This window comes from Aythya ferina (genome assembly GCF_964211825.1).
Source record: "Aythya ferina genome assembly, chromosome: 3".
Lineage (NCBI taxonomy): Eukaryota > Metazoa > Chordata > Aves > Anseriformes > Anatidae > Aythya > Aythya ferina.
Genome location: NC_140298.1, coordinates 25672463 through 25685793, shown reverse-complemented (window position 1 = coordinate 25685793; position 13331 = coordinate 25672463). Strand labels below are relative to the sequence as shown.

Sequence of the window (13331 nt, the reverse complement as noted above, 5' to 3'; positions counted from 1 at the left end):
ATGTGTACCAAGACACATTCTTTAAAATGGAGAAGGGAGCTACTCTGCACATTAGTACTCTACTGACATCCTCAACATACCCTAAGAGTTCAACATTAAGATGTTTCTTAAACTGAAGAAATACCACAGAAGTCAGAGCTATAGCAGGCATAAATGATTCTGTTGTGCTTATGCATTTAAAGCCTACTGGTCAAGGGCAGCATTAATTTTTCAAATCTTTTTTGGCTATTCATCACTGTGAATTGCAGACTAATTCTTCCAGTGTATTTTTTAAACTATGTCAGGCATTCAGAAATGCTCCTATGAGCAACAGAATTATTACATATATTGCTAAATGATTTTTTCCTTCTTACATGAAGAAGTCAGTACTTTTATGTTAGTGCCTATGTTCAGATGATCCAGTTTCCTCTTCATTTCTATTTAAGATAATCAAGACCATAAAAGAATACATTACTGCCCTCTCTATCTAAATTTCAAATTTAGAGTCTTCATTATTTAGTGTAGCCAGAAGTATCCCTGAAGCACCCTGGGTTGTCTTTGTTCACTGATGCTAAACATTCAAGTGTGCAAGGACAGGGAAGATATAAACATGAAAAACAAGCCTGCCTCTCTCAAACATTTTTGTTCAATGTCTCCTAGTCTGCGTAGATCAAGTCGCATCTGCCCTTTAAATTACAGTGTAATTTAATCAGCATAAGCTTTTCTTTTATCAGTGTTTCTGCTATCTGTCCCCTGCAGAAAGCCTGGCTTGAGGGCTGAGTGGTTTTAGATCTTACTGTTTTCCTTTCTTAAACTTGTATTGTGCTTCTAAGAATGTAATTGCTGTACTGTGACTATACTGAAGTCCTCCTGGACTGATTTCCCATCTCTGATGGAAGGAGTGTGCTAAAGGGGGTATTTGCAAAATTGTTTTTCTCTTAATGTGATCCTTCCAGGCCTATTTTTAAGGCCTTTGAATTATATCTGATATTGGGACAGATAGGGTGTGCAGCTAAACTTGCAGTCCAGGCCCAGGATGTTGAGGCCCTAGAAGCTACTGGAGAATCTTGCACTTCTGACTCAGCTGCAACAGAAGCAAGGGCAGAAGGAGCACTGCATTATATACTGCATTATATACTATGCATTATATAGAAGGAGCACTCATTATAACCTAAAGAAGTGGGCAGACATGGGTAGGCAATGATCTAGGAGCTGAGAGGCCCTTCTGTGTTGTACGTTATTGTCATGGCCCATCTCCAGCCTGCCTGTGGCTATGTGATACACAGGCCCTTCCAATGCCTTTGCTCTATTGGACTCTTTGGTATCTCAAAGTCCTTCTATTTCTGCAAAGCCTGAAGATCCCTAACACTAGGGCTGGTTGATGTAGGAATTAGCTTCTTCCTTCAAGACCTTCTGGGGCACCAAGAGACGCCAAGAGTGGCTCCTCATTGACTGAACCAGCCTTGCTGCCAGCATGGCAGACAACTTACCTATGAACTACAAAGATATAAGAATGCTAGAAATGGCTATCCAGCGTAACATATACTAGGATTCAGTCACCTCACTTCCTTATCTTTAGGAAGCTGTCGTATCTTAAATACTCTGAAATACTTCCATGTAATTTATCCAAGCCTAGATAAATTCGCTTTTAATAGCTCTAACTGCTCAGTCATCTGCTCTTCTGCATTGGGAAAGCCATTTAGTATGCTACTTCCCAAGCCAAGGAAGTTCTCTCTGCTTCTGTAGTGGTATCTTCTGCTTCCTCAGCAAATACAAAAAGGAATTACACTGCAGTAGAATAACATTATACGGAAAGTAACATTTTCCATAAAATCTCTTCCTGATTCCTGTGTAGCTAGCCTTTTCTATACTTGTGTGTTCCTTCAAAAAGCAGAGGCTTGGGAATTCTGCTTTTCATCCTAAACAGTTAAGTATATTCTAAAGAATACTTAGCAAACTGTAACTGTCAGCATCCAATACACATGAAGTATAATTCCAGGTATGGGTAACCATTCTGGATAGAGCTGGACAAACAAGAAGTTAGTGAAAATCAAGTAGCACTTTGCTAGAGCCTGAAATAATTTGAAAGAGCTGACACACAAAATAATAGAATATAAATTAGGGGATAAGCAGAGTCTGATAACTACAGGAATTTATATTGAGATAAAGACAACAGCCTAGTCCTGCACTGCGGTAATCTTTTTTTTTCAGAATTTGAAATGTGAATTCAGTTTTGAAGGTGGGTACCTGTGAGTAGAGACCCAGCAGAGCTAATTCATGTACAGATGGTTCTCCAACCAGGAATGTGAGAACCCTGTCTGCATGTATATTGCTACTGTTTCTATAAGTAGATCTTTTTAATCCTCTATCCATGAGTACTACATAAATCATGGAAGGAGCTAAGTTTCTTCACAGAAGTGTCTTAATTCCTACTTTCTTATTCACCTCTGATTAAATAAATGAAATGCACAGCCTCTTACTTCCCACTTACAGCCAGGAAAATAAAGGGTTTTCTTTGACAGCTATCTGTGCCCTAACTGTATTCCCCACAAATACACTTCTATGGCGACAAATTGCAATTCAAAGAAAAAAACATACTGTAATCAAGATTACAGCTATATTTAATGAGGTGGAAGCCAATGGCAAGTGCATACAATGTGCTGCACTGCCTTAAAATAAAAGGGCACATTATTTTCCATAACAGTGCATCCAGTCTTGCCTGTTATTTGAATGGATCCTCAACAATACTACCAGAACTATAATTTTGCATTACATTTAAAGAGTATAAATCAATCTTTAAAGTGTCTGTACAATGCTATAATTTCATAAGGCTGTAAATTATTTGTTAACTGATCTTTACTGCTGTTTTTTTTTAAAAAAAAAATCTGTTTTTTTTTTTTTAAATAAAAAACTACTTTTACTGAGTTCGCAGATTTTTAAGAGGCTTACATATGGAATGGAAAGAAACTTGCTTTTGGGAACAATGACTATTGCTAAATGAGAAAAAGCAGGAGTACTGTACCCTGTCAAAATGATTGAATGATGCTCTGAAGTCATTCATTTGTTCTTGGGTGATACCCTTGGCATCTCTTGTGAGGATCTGAGTCTCAACCTCATTGATAGTTCGAGCAATGGTGGTAAGTAGGAGCTCCCATCCAACACGGATGTGCTACAATAGAGAAAACACTGGTTTATTAAAGAATAATATATATTTTTCTAATGCTATGAAAAGTACAGTAAGCAAAACAAAACAACAAAAAAAAACAGCTCTAAATATTTCTGTGATACCTTTTCCATACCACTAACTGTACATTATGACCAAGGACCATTAAAAATAAAAATGGTCTTCAAGAAAATATGGAACTGGTTTCTAAATAGGTACTTCTTTACTAAAAGTGCGTTTATTCTGGACTACAAGACTTGGACTTTGCTATTTTCCATAACCTGAGTTGGTCAGAGGTAGGTATTCAAACAACACTGTTTCCAGTATTACCAGTTTCAGCTATATTACTACATTCTGTAAATTAGTAAACTCACAGGTCACTTTACAAATATCAAAAGTTTTCTTTAAAACCGAGGAGTCTCTCATGTGTTCAACACGTGTCATCCTACACATCATCAGCACTGGGACCTTCACTGACAATCTGTAAATTCTCAAACCCTTCATGAGTTTGTCATAAAGAGAAACATTGCTTTGTCATAGAAAAACAAAATGTAAAAACTACAACAAAAAACCTTCTGGTGTTTATCTGAAGAAAAACAAAACAAGTCATGATGAGCTAAATTTTAATTTTTAACTTTTTGCTTACATTAACTTAGAAGAGAAATCAAGCCAATAAGCCTTTATGTTTCACCTTTCTTAGGCCTAGGAAGGGTTCTTGGAAATATCTTATGCCTCAGTCATGGAAACAGCTCTCACACAGCACTAGGCCATTCTCAGCCTAGTATGGGCAAGTGACAAAAAAACAGCGTTTTTTTAAAATAAGTCTAATAAGATCATCAGAAAGTCTGCCAAATTCCATCCTCCATTGTAGTCTCTTCAAATCAGGGAAGGCAGTTATATGATAGAAGAGGCCAAAATGAACTAACAAGTACAAAATGGAGTAAATGCCTACCTCCATAGTATAGTTGGTGTGCTTATTGTCAAACACCAAGGCTTCTTGTATAAGCTGATGATCTCCTTCCAGTTTGTCAATGTTGTGTTTATAGTTAATGATATTTTGCTCATATTGCTTCAGCTGATTCATCTGGTCCTCCAAAGGCCCTGTCATTTCAATAGAGCTGCGGGCAATTTCCTGTCAAAAGAAAGAGAGACACCCCCCCACCCCACAAAATATAAGTTTCAGATTTTCTGATTTGACTCACATTCACCTAAGTATGTAATACTATCAGACTAAGAAGCAATAGTAATAAAACCTTCATACAAAGATGACAAACTTTACTTTTTCTTCTAAAATGTGCTACATTTATTTCTGAAATCAGTACTGAAGTTCCAGTGATCCCACTATCTTTCTTTTAAGAGCAGAAGCAAAATAGTTGATAAGTGATAAATTTTTCAAAGCTACATGTCCTACTAACCATTAGGATACCACTTGTACAACCTTACGCTATTAAAAACCATCTTAACAGGTGCTAAATTGTTCATGCTGGTAAACTGTCATGGAGATTGCTGATGTCCTGTGCATACAACAAAGACAATAAATGATATAACACTTCATTCATCAGCTTTTGCATGAGCATCTGATGCTCACCTCCATCTTGGTCTGGATCCATGGCCCAATGACATTGGCCTGAGCAGCAAACTGGCGACGCAGGCGCTCGTTGGCATGCTGGCGGGCTAATTCCTCCTGCAAGGATTGATCCCTCTGAGGCACCAGCTGCTTCACCTGTTAGAATGGAAAAGCACTAAGTGTGAGTAGGCATGATTGAATCCTTTTAAAACAAATGAGCTCACAGTTATTAATTTTCTTATTAGTCTGAAGGTTGGTATCAGGATAAGCCAGAAAAATGATTACTGTTCTATTTACCCATTCTGTGCTAATATAAGAAATTGCTACTATGGTCTTGGGCGGCCTGACCAGAGAGACTAGCACACAGGGAGAAGAAATTCTCACCTCTGACTGGATTCAAGTTCAAGGTGATCATTTAACTTGAACTGTTACTAGAGCGGTTATTTTGATTTTTTCTGTAAACAGAGGTACTATTCAATTTCTATGTAATAGCTCTAAGAATAATCAGTGAAAAATATTTCATTCAAGCAGAGCCATTAGGATAGGTTAGCACAACACATGCGCTGTCCCTCATGTATACCTGAAGGCATCTAATACACTGCAAATGCTTTTTTGGCTTATACTGGATTTCACAGGGACATTCTGAATTTGGTCAATACCTCTGTTTTTTTTTATAACCCACTGAGACTGTGTCCTTGTCCATGTAAGCTTACGTAATTGGTAAATTCATATATTCTAAACATTCATTCACCTTCAGCATATTATTTGACTTTATTCCAAAGAAAATAAAGCTTAAGTGATTGCTCTAAGAGCCTCTCTTTAATCCCTCTCCAGTGTTTTTAAGGTAACAGCCAATTTCAATCTAACTGGACAGAACATGGTCCCAAAGAGGCTAGATTTACAACTTTTGTGAGAGGCAGGAGCTGAATAGAAAAGACACTGCTTATACTGAGAAAATGAAATGCAATTTCTGTTCTTCTGGAGGGCACACACTGGCCAGCCACCAGCTCTGTAAAAGCAACATGTGCTTTTCTTGCCTCACCAAGAAGCCAAAATAAGTCATAGGTAAAACTGAGTGATGGGAGCAGGGGATACTGTGAAGTGAGCCTACCAAACATGAGAGAGCATAAGATACTGTAGAAAGTTCCAAAGAATTTTAGAGTAGAGTAGTAATTAAAGTAGTAATTAAAAGGGCATAGTAGAGGGACACAGAGAATATGAATAGTCACATGCCAGTAGGAAAATATAAGTGGCACCAGAGGAGGAGTGAGGTATAGGATACAATTTATAGAAAGACAGCTTCATTAACATTACTGATCACAGAAAAAGGTGTTTATTTAAATACAGATCCAGACTGTGACAATTTCAAAATGAAACCTCTTAAAGTTCTGCTGTTGACTTAGAATAGAAATGGTCTCCAGAGCTGGGCTCTTGTTCTCAGTGTAACTATATGCCCATATGATTGAAGAAAAGAACTGTAATTCTGTGTCATAATTAACACAAAATCAGTGAAATATTTTATATTATGAAAGCTAACATAACCTTCTACTACTTCTTCCATCTCAACATCAGCTTTTCAAACAATCTATTCATTTTACTGTATCTAATAGATGCAAATTGTGTTTAATTGCATTTAATATGCTCCTAGTGTATTAGATAACCTAATTTTATGCTACCACCTCTTTCTCCTCTCCATATTATTAAATACATTTATGAAGAGATTTTTAATTTGTGCCAGTTCCACCAGTTTTTAACCAGTGATTGGCTCATTCTGGCATCTGATGAGCTAGAAAAAAAAATACAGATCTATTGTTAAGTTCTCTGAATATTCTCAGTATTCATAAACCAAAATACTATGTTACAATGTCCTTTATGCATTTAGCATACATTACCTTTTCCCACTTGGTACGAATCTCTTCCACAGTAACAGTGCTGTAAGGATTGCTTGCACTTATTCTCATGCTGTAACTCTGAATAACTTTTTCAACTTCATTCTGGATTGACAGTATGGCCTGTCTTTCACCATCTGCCTCTGGCAAAGTAGCTTTAAATTGATCATGTGCAGAGATTAAACTCTAAAATCAGAAACAGAGAGGGAGAGCATGAAAACAGTAATGTTTCTTCCAACATCAGGAGGATCTGCTGTAAATAAGCACAGCTCTTCTTCCAACTCCCAAACACCCTGTCTGCATGTATCTGTAGATACATAATATGTGTAGATACATTCATGAAAAAGCCTTCATTGACTTTATCAAGACTATTGTTTCTTTCATGATCTCAAGAGTACTTTCATACCAATCAAGAAAGAACTTATAGTACAGCAGATGTCGCCTATCACAAAGAAAATGTCCAGACAGAATATTTTTGTTTTACTCTCCAAGAAAGAAAAACTTCCTTTCCTGCCTTTCCTATGACTGTAAGCCACAAACTAGTCAATCATTTACCTGTATTTCCTCTATGCTATGAACAATAAACATGTCCTGTAGGTCTTCCATAGCACCTTCCATCCAGTTGTTGAAAGGAGCAGCTCTTTTGGCAAACTCCAGGTGAAGCTGATCAATTGTTTCAAGCAATTTCTCCGTCCTCTGTATAGGTTGGGAAAGATACATTCCTTTGTTACTAGAGCCAAGACCTAACTCTACACACACACACACACACTCGCAAAGTCATGTCTCATCTTTTCAAAAGCAATCGATTATATCGTTGACTGATTTCACCACCTATTTGAAAGTAATAGAACTAATTACATTAAAGATACTTTTCATATCAAACATTAAAAAGGGATGTATGCCTTTCAAGAGTAACATTAGATGACTTGTTTTTTCCCACCACTACTATTTTAAGTATTTTGTTACTGGACTCTATCTGCAAATCCATTAAAATCTGCTGATCTTGCTTTAGTAATTTCTTGTAAATATAGAAAGAAAGAGTTAGACATAGGTTTTCCACCTTTCCATGCATATGTGTGACTACCCTTTTCTTAAGCAAAAAGGCTTTGGAAATACATGTATATCTCAGTGCTTTCAAATACCCACTACCAAAAAATTCACTGAGTGCTGACGACTATCCCATGTCTCACCTGATGAAGCTCCGACAAGCATGAAAAGGTAAGCACCTAATGTGTTTTGTTATCCTTGCTGGACATCAAATTCCCAAAGAGCGGTACTATAAACGACATGCCATTTGTTGCTGCTTTAGAACTGTCCTTGTCAGCTAAGCACTGTCAGATATGGTCTGAGCAATTCAAATTTATTTGAAAATGAAACCACAGCAAATTGAAATGGAGATCTGATGAAAGGGTTTACTGCTGTTTGGATTACAAAATGGATGCTCAATGGTACTGTGTCCAGGTCACAAACAAATGGTTCCTTCCCCCACTCCCTCAGCTGAACTCCTAATCGTTATTTGGCTTACCTCCAGTGCCTCTCTCCGTTTCTGAGTAAGTGTTCCCAAGCTGTCCCATTGGTCACATATCTTTTGGCATCGATCATTGACACTTGCAGCATCATGGTAGTCCAGTTCACTAAGAAAGAATGAAGACAAAAGTCTGTGTAACTTTCTGAGAGACAGGAGCAGTTGCAATGTGCAGTCTTCCACTGGCCCTCAGTAATTTAACCCTCTTTTTTTTTGCAATATTTCTCCTCCAGGTAAGCAACTGATGCAGTGTAGACAAGCGTGTTCTAGACATTCAGTATTTCAAGAAGCACAGCATGGAAACAGGATTGACTTCCTTTGTTGTGAGAAAAATCCATTATCCATTTGTGATGTCCAGGTATTAAAGACAATTAAGGTTTGTAATGATCATTGTTTCAGCTTTTCTTGTTGCACAAGCACCTTGATCTCCTGAAGACCAGAATGTTTCAGACTGAGGCTTCATCAAGTTCCTTGATACGTTTCAGGAACTTTATCAAGTTCCTGAAGATTGGAATGGTGTTAAGCTAAATGGCCTGAAATACATTAGTTTCATCTGAAAAAAATCCATACTAATACACTGTGAAATAATTTAACTGAGAAACAGATTTCAGGTTGCATCCAAGGCATAATCCGTCTCTAACATGGGCTACCCAGACATGGGGCACTGAGAACAGTTTTCATCCTTCTCTCCAGAAACTCCTTACAGAGTTACACCCTAGAAATGGATTGTTCAGAACACAGAAATATCCAGACACAGGTGTACCAGCAGTGCAAATCAGTTCACCCAAAAGGAATGTAGCAGTTAGCATTGCTCTTTCACCAGTTTAATATGCTCGTATTATCCTGACAGAAAATGACTTACAATACTGACTGGAGTAACTTTTTAAGCCCTGTCCTGAGATTCTGCACCGAGTCTGTTTCAAACTGAGTTTTGGATCTCAATGACAGATAATCCCCTTGGTTCTGCTGCAGTCATAATAAAATGCATGTGTTTGGCACTTCAGAAGTTCACTTTTATCAGCCTATCATCATTCACTGAATTTAGCTCTTGGCTGCTCCTTGAGGACATTTTGCACAGTAGTGAGCATTGCAGAGATTGTGATTATGTGACAGCATGGCAATATGAAGCTAAGATTTACTCTGAGGCTTGAACAAGACATTAAATGCAGATATAATTTGTTCCCTCCTTTTGAACATCTTTCTCTAGGCAATTGGCAAGAGGAATGTACAGATCACTTCCCTCCAGTAACTTTGGGAATCACAGAGGACAAAATGAGAACAGAGGTAGTTTTCCTCCGTGAAGATACACTGGAGGCCAGGGCCAGCACACATCCTTCCTCCTCTAAGCTCAGTAGGAACAATATGCTTAGGGATAAAGCTGAGAAATATCTAAACCATTCTGTTTAAAAGAGGCTTCACATGTGCTGCTATCAATTGACCATTGAAACTAAGAAATGGTAAAACAAGTAAAAATAAAATGCCATAACAAAAAAAAAAAAAAAAAAAAGACAAGGAAAGAAGAAGAAGAAAAACTAAAATTGTAAAGTAAAAGAAGTGTTATGTATAAGGAGAAAGCTGCCAGAAAACCATAAAACACAATAACTCCTTAATTTGAAAACTTGATTCTTTCTTCCTTTGGAGCAAGCCTTTTTGTTAGCCTTCAAGGGATGCAACAAAAGCCATCTATTAGTTAAGAAATTTTAAGTCAGGTGCATGGAGTTTTGGATGAAACAGGCTAAGACATATTTATTGCTAAGACTTTTTGGCTGGACCTCATTTTTTTGCATTATAGAGTATTGAGACTATTAGATGATATTCCTGTGTGAACTGTGAGCTCATTGGTAGCGCACTAAGTGGATGGGATGTGGAGATTTGTATTCTGGTCTCTTCTGGCATACTTAACCTAATATACCAGAATACGGACAGGATGTTTTTCTTGATACTCCCAGTCACATTACTGAGAGTACAGCAAGTTTTATTTTTGCTTCAATGGATCACTTAACTCCTTTTGTCGATTAGGATAAGGGCAGGTGTCCTTCCATGCAAGTGAGGGACTGATTGTACCAGCTCTGTTCAAAGTTCTGGAAGGTAATGTGCAACGTTCCTCCACCAGCTCTGCCAGGGAGGTTCAGTCATTCCCCATAAGATCTCTGCTATCCTATTTCTTCCTGGGATATGTGCTGTGGACAAATAGGTAGGAGAATAACATTATCAAAACAACTTTTAAAAAGGGCACCAGTGGGTAAAAAAAAAAAAATCATAAGCTACGTAATGCCACTGAGTGGCATTAGTCAGTTTAGCTCCACTGCCTTTCTGGGCATACTGTAGTTTACTTCCAATAAGTGTATTATTATATGCATCAAAAAACACTGTTCTGTTTGAAGCAGGAGCAGAGGAAGAAATAACTTATAGAAGATTGTTTACATGGAAATATGACACAGGCTTCCATTTCTTTTCATGTTAATTTTTGTGTCTCTTTCAATACCGAAGGTATAAAGAGACTGGATTTCATATTCTGTAAAAAGAAGTTTTGCTTATCAACCATAAACAAAGCACTGCTGCATGTGTTACAGAAATACTGAAAATGGTCATTTCTATTTGTTCAGTAATTTGAAATCTACAGTGTTTGGAATTTAAAAATCCTGAAGCTGTTCTTATTTATCTTACAACTAATTAAGTCTTTTATTTAAAGAATTAAAAATTTAGTCAGATTTTGTCCTGATCCAGAGAAGCGTTTATGTATGAGCTCACTTCAGGAATAGTGATAGTGTCACAAAAATAACCTGCTGAGCAACACGCTTTAGCACTGCTTTAGAACCAGGCTCATGTTAATCATGTACGTAAGCACAATTTGAGCCCAGGTTTCCAGAAGCAAAAAGACACTCCAAATCAGTATGCACTCCAGACAGTGGTCTTCTTGGCTGAAAATAAGTTGCTATACTGGATATGTCCTGGATATGCAAGAAACTGCATTCCAAAAATTTTATCTTGATGATTGAAAATGTTGAAACAAGCACACAGGACCATAAGTGAATTCAGCACTTTGTATTATAGCTTACTCCAGTTCTGTTTAGCATTCGTTATGTCATAAATGGGAAATCCCATTTTAGAAATCCCTGACTCTTTTTCCAGTTTCGTACTGAGTGCCAACCAACTCTTGTCATGCTTCACTGCCAGGGATTTCCATGTCTATACAGTCCAGAATACAACAGTCCTGCAGCAGCTTCCTGGCTGCAATCTCCTGCTTGTATAGACACAAATGCTTTATCACACCAATCAACAATCTTTTAGCAACTTTAGCTCATGGTGGACTTTGTTGCTGCCACAGAAAATACCGGACAGGAAACTGTAACTGGTACAGTTCAAGGTCACACAGCAATTGTTCTACTTGGAAATAGCAATTTTAGACAGCTATGAGATGTCTAAAACAAAACATGGAGGTGTCCTGACTTGGAATTTAGACACGGATGATGAGGATTCCTCATCAGTGGATCCAGTGAACAACAACAAAAAAAAAAAGATACCCACATTGACTTCAATAAGCTTTGGATCATGTGCCAATGAATGTTTCTTAGCATTCAAACACTGCTTAATCTTTCAATGAAAAAATATGACTGGAGAAAGAAAAAAGTGTTTTGCTCCTTCGTTTCAATGGCTGTCTGAAGAACTACGGATAAATACTTAAAATCAACATTTAAACAGAAGCTTCCCATTTGCTTGCAGCTAATAATAAAATGTGACATTTGTAACCTTTCATGCACTGCTCTCCAGAAGCACTAAGACTTACTGAGCCACTGAGTCTCAGTGAAAAAACAGGCACTGATAGCCCCATTGTACAGATAACAGGAGAAGTCCAAGTAGAGCATCTCTAAAAGCAATGGGTTTTCAGCACCTTTGCCGTCCAGGCCACAAATATCTTGTTTAACTTCACACAGCAAATTACTGAAACAACTGAGAGGAGACAACCCTAAAATAGACAGGATACAGTGTTCACTGGCCTCAACAGAGGTAAAGGACACAGGGTTCAAAATGCTAGTAAGCAGATGCTGTGCTATGTATACTACATTCCCAAGGTTTCTTAACACTTGCAAAGTTGATGCTGAATTAACAATGATTAGGCATTTCTCCAGTGCAGAAGGATATTAAATTCTGTAGTATAGAAAGAACAAACAACTACAACAGAGATCAGGGCATGTCAGAAGGTGTTTCATAAACTGACATACTCAGTGAAATCAGCATCTTCTGCGTTTTTCAGACTTCTTACATACTAAAAGACAGCTTTTCCTCTATCCCCTGTACTTATTTTTCCTCCCTTAAACAATCTTGAAAAATAGCTTTTTTTTTTTTTCCTCTAAATCCATTTTAATTATGCATTTAGTGAAAGTGCTGCTGCTACCAGGTATGAACTACATTTTTAGATAGCACTTCGATTTTTTAATTGTTAATGAATGCAGAGCTGTTTATGAGTTACGGTCCTTTAGAAAGTAAAAAGAGGACATGCTTTTAACACTTGCTTTTTGAGTAGTAGATGTTTTGCCTGTTCAAGAAGTCGAGAAACTGAAACTTGGAGGCTTGAAGCCAAGAGCAGGAATCTGGGAATTTTGATGCTGGCTCCTCTTTCAACAGCTAACGCACATTTGTTCCCGTTGGCTTTGCAGATTTATACTGTGGGTGAGCAATGAATTTAATTATGTGCCAAACGCTGAAATCAGGAGTAGTGCCACTGTTTTACAGTACAAAACCACTGCAATTAACTGCGTAAGATCATAAAAATCAAACATACACATGTTGGTGTATACACCAAAATGACTTTACCAGAACAGGGACATCTGTATATAACATTACAGTACTGTCAGTATGGGCAGATCTTTGCTGACAAAACTGCTTCACTTAGGTGAATTAACAGCCTTCCCGCAAAGAAAAGCAAACTCTACCAGTAAAGATGGAGTCTAACCAGAGTAACTACACCAACATTCAAGACTTCTGTTGCCATAAGGGTGTCTGTCAGGCAGGCCCCTGGCCTTCCTAGCTGATGTCAACAATAATTAAATGTGTTGTTCTCAGCTTTATGTTTTCTTGGGACATAGTATGCTGAGTGTGCAAGTATTGGTCCTGTAGCTAAGCTGCTGGAACTGTGGGTGAAAACTGCACTTGTACAGAAGAGGTTGTGTGCTTGGTTGCTTGTATGATGCTGGAGTATACTAGAAT

At 37.7% G+C, this 13331-nt stretch overlaps 1 protein-coding gene across 1 annotated transcript in view; it reads right to left on the bottom strand.

Moving 5' to 3' along the window:
• ACTN2 (actinin alpha 2) overlaps nucleotides 1-13331 on the bottom strand; it is a 68387-nt gene that overhangs the window by 7436 nt on the left and 47620 nt on the right. Inside the window, exons 13-18 of the mRNA XM_084514115.1 lie at nucleotides 8124-8232; nucleotides 7154-7294; nucleotides 6602-6784; nucleotides 4731-4865; nucleotides 4095-4274; nucleotides 3002-3148 (exon numbers count right to left, since the gene is read on the bottom strand). Of these exons, the coding sequence (XP_084370241.1) occupies nucleotides 3002-3148; nucleotides 4095-4274; nucleotides 4731-4865; nucleotides 6602-6784; nucleotides 7154-7294; nucleotides 8124-8232 (895 nt within the window). The remainder of the gene's footprint in view (nucleotides 1-3001; nucleotides 3149-4094; nucleotides 4275-4730; nucleotides 4866-6601; nucleotides 6785-7153; nucleotides 7295-8123; nucleotides 8233-13331) is intronic.